Below are 15,246 nucleotides of genomic sequence, written 5' to 3' on the forward strand. Positions count from 1 at the left end.
CAGTTCTTTTCTGTTGTTTGGGATGCATCATGATGCATTATAATGTTTACACTGCAAATTAAATAATCGCATACACCCCTGACCTTTGTAAACGGTTTGTGTGACACCATTGCAAAATGTTTCGAACCAGTTTACACCTGTTTTAGGCACTGACCATTTGGGATGGCTAAAATAAATTAAATAAAATTATATTAAATGAAATTAAATATTTGATATTCTTTTTCAGGGCCACAACTGGGTGTTTCATGAATACCACAACACACATACAATTAAAAATAATTTTAAGAATAAATAATATGTGTATTAATTTTTATACACATATTATTATTAAACAATTACTATAACAACATGACAACATCAGTTAAATAACAGAACGTACATTTCAGCTCACATTAAAAAAAAAAAAAAAAAAAATATATATATATATATATATATATATATATATATATATATATAAAATTTACATTTATACATACATACATACATACATATATATATATATATATATATATATATATATATACACACACACACATATATATATATTTGTATATTTATAAATTTTAATTACAATACATTTTTTTTTTTTACTGCTTTTTTAATGTGAGCTAAAATGTACATGTATATATATGAACCATTAATGCACAAATTTGTTGCCAGATCCTCTGTTAATTTTATGAAATGTACAACTAGAAACGTGTACACTACCAGTCAAACGTTGTTTTTTTAGATTTAGTTTTTTTTTTATGTTTGTTTTAATAAGTCTCTTCTGCTCACCAGCAAAAACAGTAAGATTTAAATATTTTTACCATTTAAAATAACTGTTTTCTATTTAAATATATTTTAAAATGTAATTTATTGATTTGAAAGCTGAATTTTTCTTCAGAAATCATTTTAATGTTTTTATTTGCTGCTCAAAAACATTTTCAGGTTTCTTTGATGAATAGAAAGTTCAGTAGAACAGCATTTATCTGAAATAGAAATCTTTTGCAACATTTAAAGCATCTTTGCTTACTTTTTGAATTTCTATCATTTCTTTTCCAAAAAACAAAAAAACATTAGCATTACCATAGCATTCATAAAATGTTATTATTATTATTATATACACAATATAGTGCAGTGGACAAATGATAAAATTACAACACATTATTGACACTGAAGAAAACAGTTTAAGTTGCATTAAACCTCTACTCTATACTATTATTGTACCTTAATAACAGCTAAAAACACACAGAACAGATCAATGCCTGCAGGTTTTTGCATTTCCCTAATGCACTTTGCTGCATATGAACCATTAATGCACAATTTTGTTGCCAGATCCTCTGTTAATTTTACCCACACTGCAATAGGCAATGAGAAACAAACCTGAGTCGGACGGCGGTGGGAAGCTGACATCAAAGCCTTCTGGTAGCTCAATGCACGTGAGGAAGCGGACGTGTCCGGTGTGTCCGTGGGCGGAGCCCATGGGGAGGAGGGGAGCGCGCAGAGAGCCCGGCCCAGTGCTGGAGGAAACGGGCGGGATGGCCAGAGTCAGGACCACCCCTGCACTCGTGCCAATCCACAGCAGGTCCTTACATGCTAGAAGAGCCGTGATCCGCAAACACGCTGCCTTGTGTTGCCGGATAATGGCATCGGAGCCTAAAAGAAAAACAGTTTGTTTTTTTTTAATAAAGCAGTGTTATTTTAGTATCACTTTTATACTATTCTAGCTCAATAACAAGCATTTCTAATTAAATTTATAAGTACAAACTTGTACACTACCACAGTACCACAGCTTTTGAACAGTTTTTTAAAGAAGTCTCTTCTGCTCACCAAGCCTGCATTTATCTTATCCAAAGTACAGCAAAAACAGTAAAATGTAAAAATATTTGTACTATTTAAAATAACTGTTTTCTATTTAAATATATATTTAAAATGTAATTTATGATTTTGTGATTTCATTTAGCATTATTACTCCAGTTACTTGATCTTTCAGAAATCATTCTCATTTGCTGCTCAGAAAACATTTATTATTATTATGTTGAAAACAGCTGAGTAGAATTTTTAAGGTTTCTTTGATGAACAAAGTTCAGAAGAACAGCATTTATCTGAAATAGAATTTTTTTGCAACATTATAAATGTCTTTATCATCACTTTTGATCAATTTAAAGCATCCTTGCTAAATAAAGGTATTCATTTCTATCATTTCTTTCCAAAAATAAAAAAAAATAATAATAATACTGACTCCAAGCTTTTTTTAATGTAGTGTGTAGTGTATAATGTTACAAAATCTTTTTATTTCAGATAAATGCCAATATTTGGATCTTTCTATTCATCAAAGAATCCTGAAAAAATTTAAAACTGTTTTAAACATTGATAATAATAATAAAAGCATCAAATCAGCATATTAGAATGATTTCTGATGGATCATGTGACACTAAACTGGAGTAATGATGCTGAAAATTTAGCAATGATCACAGGAATAAATTACATTTTAAAAAATTACATTAAAATCGTACTGTTTTTGCTGTACTTTGGATCAAATAAATGCAGGCTTGGTGAGCAGAAGAGACTTCGTTAAAAACATCACAAATCTCACTGTTCAAAAACTTTTGACTGGTAATGTATATATTTCAGTGTTAATATTATTTGTATACTATTACAGTATATAATAATATTTTTAATTAGACCTTATTTTAGTTTTAGTAATGTTTATTCTGTTTATATATATTTTTAAATATGGCTATATAGTTTGTGCTTATTTTTTAATTTATTTACATTTAGTTATTTTAGTACTTCAATTTAAACAAATAAAAAACAAACACTATGACAAGTTTTTAAACATACTTTCTTAAAGTTAATGTTTTTTTTTTTTATATTTAATGTTTACTTTATTTTTACCACATCCTAACCGCCACAGAAAATGACAGATTTTGTGAAACAAATTACATTAAAGGTAGTATTTGAACACATTTTCCCAGTTTTTAAGTTAAATTATACATCTTTATTGCTTCTTTATGTCATGAAAACTCAACTTTTGGCATTTTAAGTGCATTAAAGCTGATGATTTTGTCAATAACTACGTAATGGAAATATTCAATCAATATTGTTTTAACTCAGCCCTGCATCTTGAAAAAAATGCATTTGCAGAAAAGCCATAGTTTTACCTAATTTGATGATGCTGCATTAATAATGCACACTAAACAGTACCTGCAAGCATCTTGTGCACGGCTGGCGCCACATCAACCTCTGTCAGGCTCTCGTAGGTGGAGGCGTGATAGAGCCGCACCTGAGCGCTGCCCTGTAGAGCGATCCACACGCCTTTACCATAGCTCACCATACTGGTCACGCAGCGCCCGCTGTCCTGACCCACCTGGAATGAGTGCTGAAAAACACATTAAAACACAATGTCAAAACTGCAAAATGCTAAAATGATTCAAATGCATGAATGTCTATTGCTGTTCATGAATGTGATGCCAAGTGGATATTGTTTGTTTATAATTACTATATTATAAACTTTTAATCAGCTGATGCTAATAGTGAAGTCACAGCTATTTATATAGTATTTTGTACAATACAGATTTATTCAAAGCAGCTGCACAGTAATAAACAACAATATAACATGCATGCATGCTGCAAAATTCATCAGTTGTGAAACTAATTCAATTTAAGCTGTAAAGCAGCTTTACAGAAGACAAGTGTCATTATTTCTCTCAATTTTGCTCAGTCTTGTTTCATTTTAGTTCAGTACTGTGTTAATGTTGCAAAGTCATTTAATTATAAACCAAATTTAATTTCAGCTGTAAAGCAGATCTATAAAGACTAAACTATAATATTACTGAGTCTTGACTGCCTTTTAACCCTTTTATGCATTTTATGTTGTGGTTTTGGTCATTTTGTCCCAAAGAGGATTTTTTTTTCCTGAAAATTATAGTTAGTATTGCTTACTGACTTTGCTCTCACATATAACAACTTCCCCCCCAAAAAAGTAGATTTTTTTGTGATTTTTTTCGCCTTCCCATATTGTTCCAAAAGAAACACAAAACCTGTGCTAATTGAAAGAAAACATGTTCCAAACATGTAGTTTGAGTCTGACCTCTTGTGTTAAAGTGCTGGTGTTGATAATAAGGACTCTGTTCTGACAGCCACACCACAGTTTTCCCGCCACTGGAACCATTTTGGTCACGGGCCCGCTTGGAGAGCCCAGACACAGCGTTTGAGAGCTCTGAGGATCCCAAAAACTTCCTGTTATGCAAAAAAAAGCACGGAGAGTTGGTGCAAATCACTCATATTGTTTGTAAATGAATCATTTTGATTGGATCTGAGCTCACCTGCTTCTCTCTGATAAACAATCACCTCTCCATTTGCCAGGGACACAAACACTTTGTTGTCAAGATACCTGGGAATTAAAAAAAGATGTTCAGTCTCCATGCCGACGCTGCATAAGGTACCATAGCAACCGATCAATGAGGTGGAATCTGCTTACAGGATACAGAGGATAGAAGCAGAGTGCTGCATCTTCATACTGTTCTTCCTGTTTCTGATGTTGTCTGATGACTGGTATACATGAATACTGAAAGAGACAATTCATGATTATGATTATGCTTATGAAATTTACTAGTAATCACAAACTTCAGTTACACTGATGTTCAAAAGTTTGGGGTCAGCTTTTAATGTTTTTGAAAGTATCTTCTGCTCACTGAGGCTTATTTGATTAAAAATACTGTAATATTGTGAAATATTTTTACAATTTCATTGAGCTGTTTTCTGTTTGAATATATTTTAAAATGTAATTTATTCCTGTAATCAAAGCTGAATTTTCAGCATCATTACTCCGGTCTTCAGTGTCACAAGATCCTTCAGAAATCATACTAATATGCTGATTTGTTTCAAATAATATATATACATTTTTTTTGGTTTATCATGGCCAATTGGATGTTGAAAATTATAATATCACAGTCTGCTATTAAAGATGCAATCAAATCTTGTTGGAACAAGTCAAATAGTTCCAACATTAATTTAAATGTTATTTATTCTCTTAAAACCTAAACCTAAGTTAACAAAAAAAAAAAGTTAGAAATGTTACCTTGGAAAATAACCAAGTCAAAGTTTATATAAGAAGTAATAAAATGACCAAAAAAAAAAAAAAAAAAATTATAATATTGAAAATTATAATATCACAGTCTGCTTTTAAAGATGCAATCAAAACCTGCTGGAACAAATCAAATAATTCCAACATTACAGAATTTAAATATGTTACTTATTCTCTTAAAACCTAAATATAAATAAATATAAATATAAAAATAAATAAATGAAATTGTTACCTTGGAAAATAGCCAAGTTAAATTTTGTATAAGTAAAGAAGTAATAAAATGACTAAATATTTCTGATTTTACCATTACTCTTGATCAATTTTCTGAATTCTTTATGAACACACCTGAATGGTAGTGTATTTGGTAACACCTTACTTGATCTTTGTATACATAATGAATTATAAATGTGTTGTTAATTTGGGTTAGGATTTCAGAATCAGCTTCATTAAAAAATAACGAAAACAAATGACTGATGATATTAGAGACTGGGCATGAAATAATAAGCTCAAACAACAACAAATTATACTGAGTTAACAGTGACTTGAACTGAAATGAATTGAGACATTCATACTTTCATCTTACACACAAAAACTCTGTGTTATGTTCTTAAGGCTTATCATACTTTAATCAGTGTAATTATTTGCAACATGTCGTTAAATAAACAAATTAGAAGCATTTTCTCTAAGAAAATTTAAGCTATAGATGTTATGTATTGCAGTGCTTACTTATTCATACATCCACCTTTAGAGAGTAACTGCATAATCATGATCAGCACCTGTGCAACGTCTTGATTTCAATGCATTTTAAAGGTGTAACCATGAATAGGTAAGCATTACAATGCATTTCAACTGCAATTAGACCTATTTATGCAATAGTACAATGCAACAATCCAGTGTGCATTAATAAGAATGAATGTGCATTGCATATTCAGGCATCATGTCAAATGCTCCCTAAGACACCTGTGTTTTGTTTGTTTTGACTGTCGACCGGCAGTGAGGCAAGAACAAATGCTTCCCACCTGCTTTTGTGATGAGAGAGGGAGAGAGAGAGTAAATGTTTGTATGGAAAGTGACAGGATGCACTGAGGACAGGGGCAGGTCTGAGCTTGACATAATGAATGCCTCTCTGGGAGCGAGGTAAACGGGTGTACTGTAGTCAGAAAAGGGTCACCTTAGGTGAGAATTAAACCCCAAACAGAAGGAACAGCAGGGGGTGTTTTGTGTAGTTAAATGCTTGCATCACTGCGTGTTACTGTCGTTCAACTTTTAATTAGGCCCATGGGCTTTAAATGCTGCCTAAACACAAGTTTGAACACTAATAATAACTAGCAATAATTACATCAATGAACATTATCACATTATATGACAGATCATTAATTTTGCATTCAGCTAGTTAGAACTGTCATGAAAATAAGTTTCATTTTTGATATGAATATATATTGATATGAATATATTTTTAAAATATTTTTTTTTCTTTAATAATATTTTGATAAATGTCACACACATATTTATTTTTTTATCTTATTTTTATTAATTATTTTTCACCTTAAAGTCACTATTAATTTAACATCATAAAAGTTAACATGAAATAAAAAAAATGCATAGTTTCAGGAGTTATGGCTGTTTCAGCAGTATGTTATTTTTAAAAAAGAAAAAGTCTTTGTTTCCAATAATATATATACATTTTTTTGTTTATGCTAATATAATCATGCCCAATTGGTAAAATAAATACTAGAAAAAATAAATAAATAATAATAATAATACTAAAAAAAAAAAAAAAAAAAAAAAAAAAAAAAGAAGTTTTTATATATATATATATATATATATATATATATAAATAAATAAATAAATGCTTATTTGAAATGAATAAATGCTATAATAGTACATAAATAATACTGAAATACCCAAATCTAGCACTGGCCTGCATCACATTACAGAAGTTATTTATGCTGTCATGCATTGACCCACCAGCCGTCCTCGGTCCCGAGCCAGACGGAGCTCTGGTAGGCCTCTGGGTCGATGCTCAGCAGGTCCTCCAGACTGGCACGAGTGAAGGAGCCTCGACTGGACCGCCGCATGGCTCGGCCGTCCATGGGACTGTCCGCACTGAGTCGAGGGGCTCCGAATGAGCTGGGAACAGGAAACTCCTGCTCCTCCTCAGAGCTGGTGGTCTCGGTGGCCATGTCCTTTGAAACGGCTGCTTCATCATCTGAGAGAAACAAATACATAAAAACATCAATAAGACACAAATCACAAACATAAGTGAGCATAACATACTTTATATGATTTTAGAGAGTGTAAATGTGACTCACTGCCGAAGCTGGATGAGATGGTGGAATGGGAGGCTTGGCTCTGCAGTGTGGATGAAGGGCTGGGAGAGTCTTCATCGTCCGTGTCGTCGCTATCGAAGGGCACGAGCTCTGCGGCGGGGACCGCAGGCGGTTCGCTGAGCTCCAGAGACGAGCCGGAGATGCAGATGTGGAGCTGGGGTTGTGTGGACGCGGTAGGGTTTGACTCAGACGGGACGGAGGGGGTGGAATGACCCACACGTTCTCTGTAGAAGACAGAATGGACATTTTAAAATATATATATATTCATTCAGAATTAACCATGAATATTTATTAGAGTTGTTATTGTTACACTAATACAAATATTTTTGTTGTTGTAATAACGTAAATAAAGCTGCAATTAAAAATAAATAAATAAATAAAAATAGTATAATATTAGATGAAAAACTAACTTTATAAATAAAATTATAAATGTGGCTCCGGGCACTAATTGAAATTATTTTATTTTATTTTATTTTATTTTATTTTATTTTATTTTATTTTATTTTATTTTATTTTATTTTATTTTATTTCATTTCATTTCATTTATTAAAATTCATGTATTAAGTTGATGTTAAAGCACTAAAATTTCTCAAACGGAAATAAAAACAAAATTAAAACTAAATATAAATACACAATAAAAAAAAATAAAAAATAAAAAAAATCACAAAAGCACATACAACAACAAAGCCTGTTTTAAAAGGCATATTCCAGAGTAGTTTTAACTTAACATTATTAGAAAAAAAAAAAAAATTACAATATCAGTGTTTCTAATGTTAACTAAAACTATTAAATTGTTTTGGTAATTGAAATAAACCTAAAATAAATATACATATTTGATTAAGAAAAAAAAAATTAAACTTAAAAAATTAAACTGAAATACACATATGTATGGAAAATACTAAAACAAAATATACATAAAAAAAAAAAAAAAAAAAAAAATGCTTGTTATTTAAGCTTCAAAATTGTCTAAATCATAATTAGTAGGTGGGACTAGAGGATGAGTGTCCATCCTGTTTATGTTGAAATTAACTTCCCAGCATGCCACATATGCAAAACACAGACATTAGGTTGAAAATAACCTATAATGATCTTTTAAACATACTGTATCATTAACAGCGTGAGCACGTTGTGCTATACAGAGACTCTCACATCTAGTCTCACGGCGCTCATTAGAACAGTTTATCTATTATTAGTCTTTAACAGGAGAATTTATCCTGTTAAGCAGGTGCGTTTAGGGCCGAGTCTCTCTCACCTGTTCTTGAGGCCCGGCACGGCTGCGATGCAGATGATGCGAGCCGAGCAGACGGCGATGCAGGCCTCCACCGTGGGCTCGTCCCGGATGTTCAGCAGACACACCTGACCCACGTAGCCGTCGCTGTTACACACCCACACCTCATACGTGTTCTCTGGACAGCTGTGGCTAGGGGAGGCGCAGGAAAACTGCATCCCGCTGCGGGTCTTCATGATGGGAATGGCCTTCAGGAACTCAGGGTCCCACTGGTCTTTGTTCATAGCTGGATAAAAGATGGAAAATGTAGGGATTGCCTTCAATATATAGCATATCTGTTGGACCAATATGAAGTATATGAATTATATATATGACTCTGGATGAGTATATTTGCAGCAATAGCCAACAATACACTGTATGGGTCAAAATGCCATAAATCATTAGGATATTAAGTAAAGATCATGTTCCATGAAGATATTTTGTAAATTTCCTGCTGTAAATATATCAAAACTTATTTTTTGATTAGCAATATGCATTGCAAAGAACTTCAATTGGACAACTTTAAAGGTGATTTTCTCAATATTTAGATTTTTTTTGCACCCTCAGTTTCCAGATTTTCAAATAGTTGTATCTTGGGCAAATATTGTCCTATCGCTTTCAGGTGATGTGTAAACCTCAATTTCAAAAAAACTCTTGTGACTGGTTTTGTGGTCCAGGGTCACATTTTATTAACTAGCTTGTCTTGTGCTAAATGTCAACACAAAGTTGATAACAGAAAGTAATATTTTCCCCTTTTTTCCTTTGTAGGAAGTAATAATTTGATGTGAATTGCTCTCGGATAGCTGTACATTATTTAAACCAGAAACAGAGGGTCAGCTTTGATGATTTACCAAGCTTCTTCTTGGCCTCCTCAAAGGCCTGCTCGAAGTTACTGCGAGCATCAGGGCTGCTGAACTCAAAGATGAAGGTGGTCTCGGCTGAAGCGGTGGTCAGCTCTAGTTTAGTGGGCAGTAACGTCATGCTGAAGGCCAGAGACTGTTTATCCGCCAGCTCTCGATGCACTGACGCCATCAGATCCTTAATCACGTCGTCCAAACTCTACACACACAAAGAAACACTTCAGAATATTTACAGTTTAACTGGCACAACCTGTTATTATCAACAGCAAAACAACGTGTTATCCATTCTTTCAAACGTTGGTAAGTCTATTTATTTTTGCATCCTATATTTTGCACAAATATAGTTAAGCAGCATTTTATTTATTTGCATTCAGCATTGTTTTTTCCTCTGTTCCTCTGCATCTACAACCAGTGAGAACAGATATGCAATCCAAAGCAGTGAAAGTGAAACTGATGTAAGTATTTCACACTTAGACATAAAAACAAACAGACCTGATGGGGGAAACTGAGCGTTTCTGACAGTTTGCTTATTTGGCCAAGCGTGCTGAGATCTTCATCCAGACGGCTGATAGTTTTCTGGATGTTTTCTCTGTTAGTGGCTTGATTAGAACCTGGGATGAAGAAATGACATTGGGTTAGTAAAAAAAAAAAAAAAAAAAAAAAAAAAAAACTAAAAATAATACAAATTAAATAAATACCAGAAAAGAACACAGAAGGGGCAAACAATAATAATTAAAAAAAAAATTAAATACATAATACATAAAAAATAAATAAATAAAATGACAAAATACTACTACAAAGAAACAAACAAATAGGTAATTCAGAAAAGGGCTCCAACTTTTAAAGAAAAGCTCAGGTTTCCTTCTCACTGTTTCTTTCTCACTTTTTTCTCATCTAAACTTATAAGAGCATGTAAAAAATAAATAAATAAATACCAGAAAAAAAAAAAAAACAACATAAAATGGGCAAAAAATTATACAAAAAAAAAAAAAAAAACATAAAAATAAATAAATAATACATAAAAATAAACAATAATTAAATAGTTAAATCAAATAATTAATTATGATTAATATAAATAATGCATTAATTAAAATAAATTAAGTGACAAAATACTACTACAAATAAACAAATAAATAATAGAGAAAAGGAAAGATAACTTTAGGACATTTTGTCTCCCTAAGGTAATTCAGAAAAGGGCTCCAACTTTTAAAGAAGAGCTCAGGTTTCTTTCTCAGTTTTTTTTCTCATCTAAACTTGCTAGAAAAAAAAAACATAAAATGGGCAAATAATAATAATAAAAAAACACATAAAGATAAATAAATAATATATAAAAATAAATAATAATTACATAGTTAAATCAAATAATTAATTAAATAACTAATTATGATTAAAATAAATAATTCACTAATTAAAATAAATGAATACCAGAAAAGAACATAAAAGGGGCACATAAAAAACACATAAAACAATAATTAAATAGTTAAATCAAATAATTAATTAAATAACTAATTATGATTAAATTTATTAATTAAAATAAATAAAATGACAAAATACTACTACAAACAAATAAATAAATAAAGAAAAGGAAAGAACTTTAGGAGATTTTGTCTCCCTAAGGTAATTCAGAAAAGGGCTCCAACTTTTAAAGAAGTGCTCAGGTTTCTTTCTCACTGTTTCTTTCTCACTTTTTTCTCATCTAAATTTATAAGGGCACGTAAAACGTGTAAATCATGTCATACTGATTGTGTGAGGCTATAACATTACCTTTAACCACCTCAATGTCTTCTAAAGGCAGTTTCCACAGGAACTTATATTTACTCGAGGTGTCAATGACACTAGCAGCGGAGTATCTGAAAGAGTAGCAGAGAGAGAATATTTAATCATCAATCAAAGATATTTCCAATATGTTTCGGAGTGAACTAGTAATTAATGATCTAGTCTGGTATCTTTAAGTTTGCGGAAAACGTTAATGATGAAAGATCACTGTCATGAAGGAGCATCTACAGTGCATTGTCCTTCTGTAACGTAATGCACTGCCATATTTTGACTGATGTCCAGAAATAAGTGCCCTGCAGGTCACTTTAGACAAAAGCATATGCTAAACGAGACCATTTATGTGGTGTTTCCAAGACTGTCCACTAGAGGGCAGTGTTATTCAGAAATGAAGTGGATTTATTTTGGCCATCAGAGCAGAAGAGCTCAGGGGACTCTGGGATTTCTAAACCAAACATCAGTTTTCCCAGGCCCTCTGGACTATTAAAAGAAAACTGCAAATGCACAGCCACACTCACAGACTCATGGAGCTCCTGCGCAGAGATCCGGACTTCCTCTTGAGCGTGGTGCAGATGAGCAGATCGGTGAACAGAAACAGAGATCGGTCCTTCTTACCGCCCACCGTTTTCTACAGCAAAGAGACATACGGAGGTTTAAGTAGCTCATAGGTTTGCTTACACGAATATGATTTATTATGTTTATTTGTGCTCACCGCTTCCACTACCATCTCTTGTCTCAGGAACTTCCTCTGAGGATTTAGGATCTGACAGGACAAAAAAAACATTATTAGATACAGCTGAGGGTGAACTAGTCTTTATCCTATTGTAACATATTAGTGTGGAATCATAAAACATATTTAATCAATGTGCGATCCAAACCGTAAATACACCAAAAAAAAAATTCTAACATTTTGAACTTTGTATTATTATCTAATTTTGTATTTTTCATCAGTACAAATATCTAAACATATTAAATCAACAATAATAAAAATATCTGCCAATGAGGTTAGAAAAAAAAAACTTGTTAAAAAAATGTTAAAATCGACACTTTTAAATAATGCCCTATTATTGATTTAAATTTATTTATTTATTTACTTTATTGTATTGTAGTGTTTTTTTTTTTTTTCTTTTTTCTCTTATCTGAGTGTATGTGTTGGTTTTTGGGCTAATGTAGATGTGTATGTATATATTTCTGTATGTATGTATGTATGTATTTTATTATTATTATTATTATTATTATTTTCTTTTTCTTTAAGCCTGTAATTCCTTTCTAAATTAATGGACAGCATGAACGCTACTTTGGGGATTTGTGGGTAAGGGTTGGTAGATGTGATATATCTTGGAAAAAAAAATATATATATATATATATATATTAAAACCAAAAAAATGTTAAAATTTATTTTAATCAATTTAGTTCGATTGTGCAGTTGAGAGTTCACAACCAAAACTGTAAATACACTGCAAAAATGATCTTCTTACTCAGTATTTTTCACCTGTATAAATATCTAAACATAAGATGACATAAAATCCATGTATCATTCATCCATTCGTTTTTTTGATTTAATATCGGGGGAAAAAAAAAAATTAGAAAACGGCTCCTTTTTTGTTTTTTCCAGAAAAATGAAAAAAGAAGAATTCAGCTTGATTTTTCGTTTTTCGTTTAGGGGTGGAAAAATGAACAAATAGCTTGAATATTCGATTTCTACACGTGGGCAGAACGAAACGCCCCTTTCTGCTGATTGGTCACGATTGGAAAGTCATGATTCTCTGCCATTAAAAGTGCAAGCAGGACATTTATTTATTTATTTACAATAAATAAACAAATAAATAAATTGCTAAATAAATAAATAAATAAATCAATCAGATAATATAGAGGTGAACAGGCCTAACCTACAGGTCATACACTTCCAATAAGTTGCAATGGGTTAAATAAACTCTAAGCAGATATGAGAGACCTACAAAATGTGCATTGTTGGGGTGCTCGCAGGCCCGGTTTGAAAACCACAGCGATAACGCAACTGACACGTCTACTTTTAACAGTCTACATTAAGATTATTTGACGTTAAATGCATTTTATAAGTTACTTTGGAATAAATAACAGTATGTTTCATGATTAAAAAAAGTGACTTACGTTCCGCCCACGTGTAGAAATCGAATATTCAAGCTGTTTACTCATTTTTCCACCCCTGAACGAAAAACGAAATACGAATTCTTGTTTTTTGTTTTTCTGGAAAAAGTGAAAAAATGAAAAAGGAGCTGTTTTCTCATGTTTCTTCTTTCAATATTAAATCAAAAAACGAATGGGTGAATGATACACGGATCACATAAAATATTACGTTTTGTTTTTTTGAAAAATGTATCAAAATGAAGTGAGTTAATGTATAAAACAATTTTAGAAAAAAACGGCAAATGGGTCATAAAAATTAATTAATTCAATTTAATTGAATTGACTTCATTTAAAGAGAAAAAAGATTATTTTTCTGACCCTACCTATTTTTTATTTTATGGACTTCATTTTAATACTTTTTTTCAAAAAATTGAGCCTTAACATCTTATGTCATCTTCTCAAGTAAATATATCTTGATTTAAGATGTGTACTGGAAAACAGGACAAAAATACTACCTTATAACATAAGGTGACAAAATATATTATGTCTTGTTTTCTGAAAAACACAATGAAGTGAGTTTATGCCTAAAACAATAAAAAAAAATCTGCAAATGAGTCATTAAAATTAATTAATTATTTAATTTAATTAACTTAACTTAAAGATTCTACCTATTTTTTCTTATTTTAACTTCTTAATTTTGATAATAAAACATTTTTTTTCATAAAACAAGCCTTAATATTTTAAGTCACCATCTTAAGTAATATATCTTGATTTAAGAATGTTATTTGTACTGGAAAACAGGACAAAAATACTATGATTTTTTTTTTTTTTTTTTGCAGTTCAGAAGTATTTTCAATGTTAGACTAGTCATCCAACAATCAACTAGTTTATTTATAAAGTACATTTCATACACAACAGTAATTTAAAGTGCTTTATATAATAGAACCTATATAAGGGATTTAAACAAATAATCTTAAATAATCATAAAAGATGAATAAGAAATAAAAATGGGCCTGAAATCAAGTTTTAATCACTTTAGTTATTAAACCAGATGAGTGATTTTGAATGATTTGTACGTGTCTCACATGCTCCACGCCTTCGATGTGCGCCTCGATCTCCTGCATGACGCGCGTCTCTTTCTCCAGCTCCTCCGCCGTGCGTCGGCCCTTGTTGATCCTCTCAGCCAATCGCTTGATGTTCTTCTGAGCGTCGAGCAGAAACAGGTAGTCGGGGTGATCCTCGGAAGTGTGTTTCAGAAGATCCTGATGCATACAAACAGAACGTGTCATTTAAAAACTAAACGACTCATACTACAACTAGTACCTAAAAAGCAAAATGGAAAGGTTAGTGTCACCTTAACTAGCAGCTCGTATCGTGGGATCCGCTGCACCGGCTTTATCATCAAATCACCCAGAGCTTGTTTCTCTTTATTCTCACGCATACTTTGCTGAAGAGGAAAGAGAAAGAAAAACACCGAAAGACAGACACAAACAAAACAAAACAAAGTTTAGAAGTGCAACTATACTTTATCTTGATTTTAACAGCATGTGTGCAGTTGATCCAACCATGATTTATTAGATAACTTGGTTTAGGGTTAATTCGAGGAGCTACCACTAGAGGGCAGTAACCCTCGAAATGCCAAACAAACATTTTATGATTCAGCTGAGAATATATAAAAGCAAAAATATGCTTATGAAAGGAGGAGAGAACGCTGTGTGTATATATTAGAAATGCTGCTTTGGCAACTAACTAAAATAGCTTCCAAATCTAAAATTAAAAAAGAAAATACAAGCTATTTCAAAACATTAATAAATACTATAATAGTATAAATAATACTAA

The 15,246-nt window shown here is 31.7% G+C and overlaps 1 protein-coding gene across 2 annotated transcripts in view; it reads right to left on the reverse strand.

The window, feature by feature from the left end:
* Positions 1 to 15,246, reverse strand: part of LOC127180677 (rho guanine nucleotide exchange factor 17) — an 88,008-nt gene that overhangs the window by 2,888 nt on the left and 69,874 nt on the right. Inside the window, exons 6-21 of one of the 2 annotated variants that reach the window (XM_051134882.1) lie at positions 14,762 to 14,854; positions 14,493 to 14,669; positions 13,432 to 13,527; positions 12,014 to 12,064; positions 11,820 to 11,929; positions 11,293 to 11,378; positions 10,021 to 10,139; positions 9,520 to 9,727; positions 8,654 to 8,915; positions 7,384 to 7,625; positions 7,040 to 7,280; positions 4,466 to 4,552; positions 4,311 to 4,378; positions 4,076 to 4,224; positions 3,190 to 3,364; positions 1,366 to 1,638 (exon numbers count right to left, since the gene is read on the reverse strand). In XM_051134882.1, coding sequence (XP_050990839.1) covers positions 1,366 to 1,638; positions 3,190 to 3,364; positions 4,076 to 4,224; positions 4,311 to 4,378; positions 4,466 to 4,552; positions 7,040 to 7,280; positions 7,384 to 7,625; positions 8,654 to 8,915; positions 9,520 to 9,727; positions 10,021 to 10,139; positions 11,293 to 11,378; positions 11,820 to 11,929; positions 12,014 to 12,064; positions 13,432 to 13,527; positions 14,493 to 14,669; positions 14,762 to 14,854 — 2,437 coding nt within the window. The remainder of the gene's footprint in view (positions 1 to 1,365; positions 1,639 to 3,189; positions 3,365 to 4,075; positions 4,225 to 4,310; positions 4,379 to 4,465; positions 4,553 to 7,039; positions 7,281 to 7,383; positions 7,626 to 8,653; positions 8,916 to 9,519; positions 9,728 to 10,020; positions 10,140 to 11,292; positions 11,379 to 11,819; positions 11,930 to 12,013; positions 12,065 to 13,431; positions 13,528 to 14,492; positions 14,670 to 14,761; positions 14,855 to 15,246) is intronic. The other variant, XM_051134883.1, reaches the window with a different exon arrangement.

The sequence above is a fragment of the Labeo rohita genome, chromosome 18 (genome assembly GCF_022985175.1).
Source record: "Labeo rohita strain BAU-BD-2019 chromosome 18, IGBB_LRoh.1.0, whole genome shotgun sequence".
Taxonomy (NCBI): domain Eukaryota; kingdom Metazoa; phylum Chordata; class Actinopteri; order Cypriniformes; family Cyprinidae; genus Labeo; species Labeo rohita.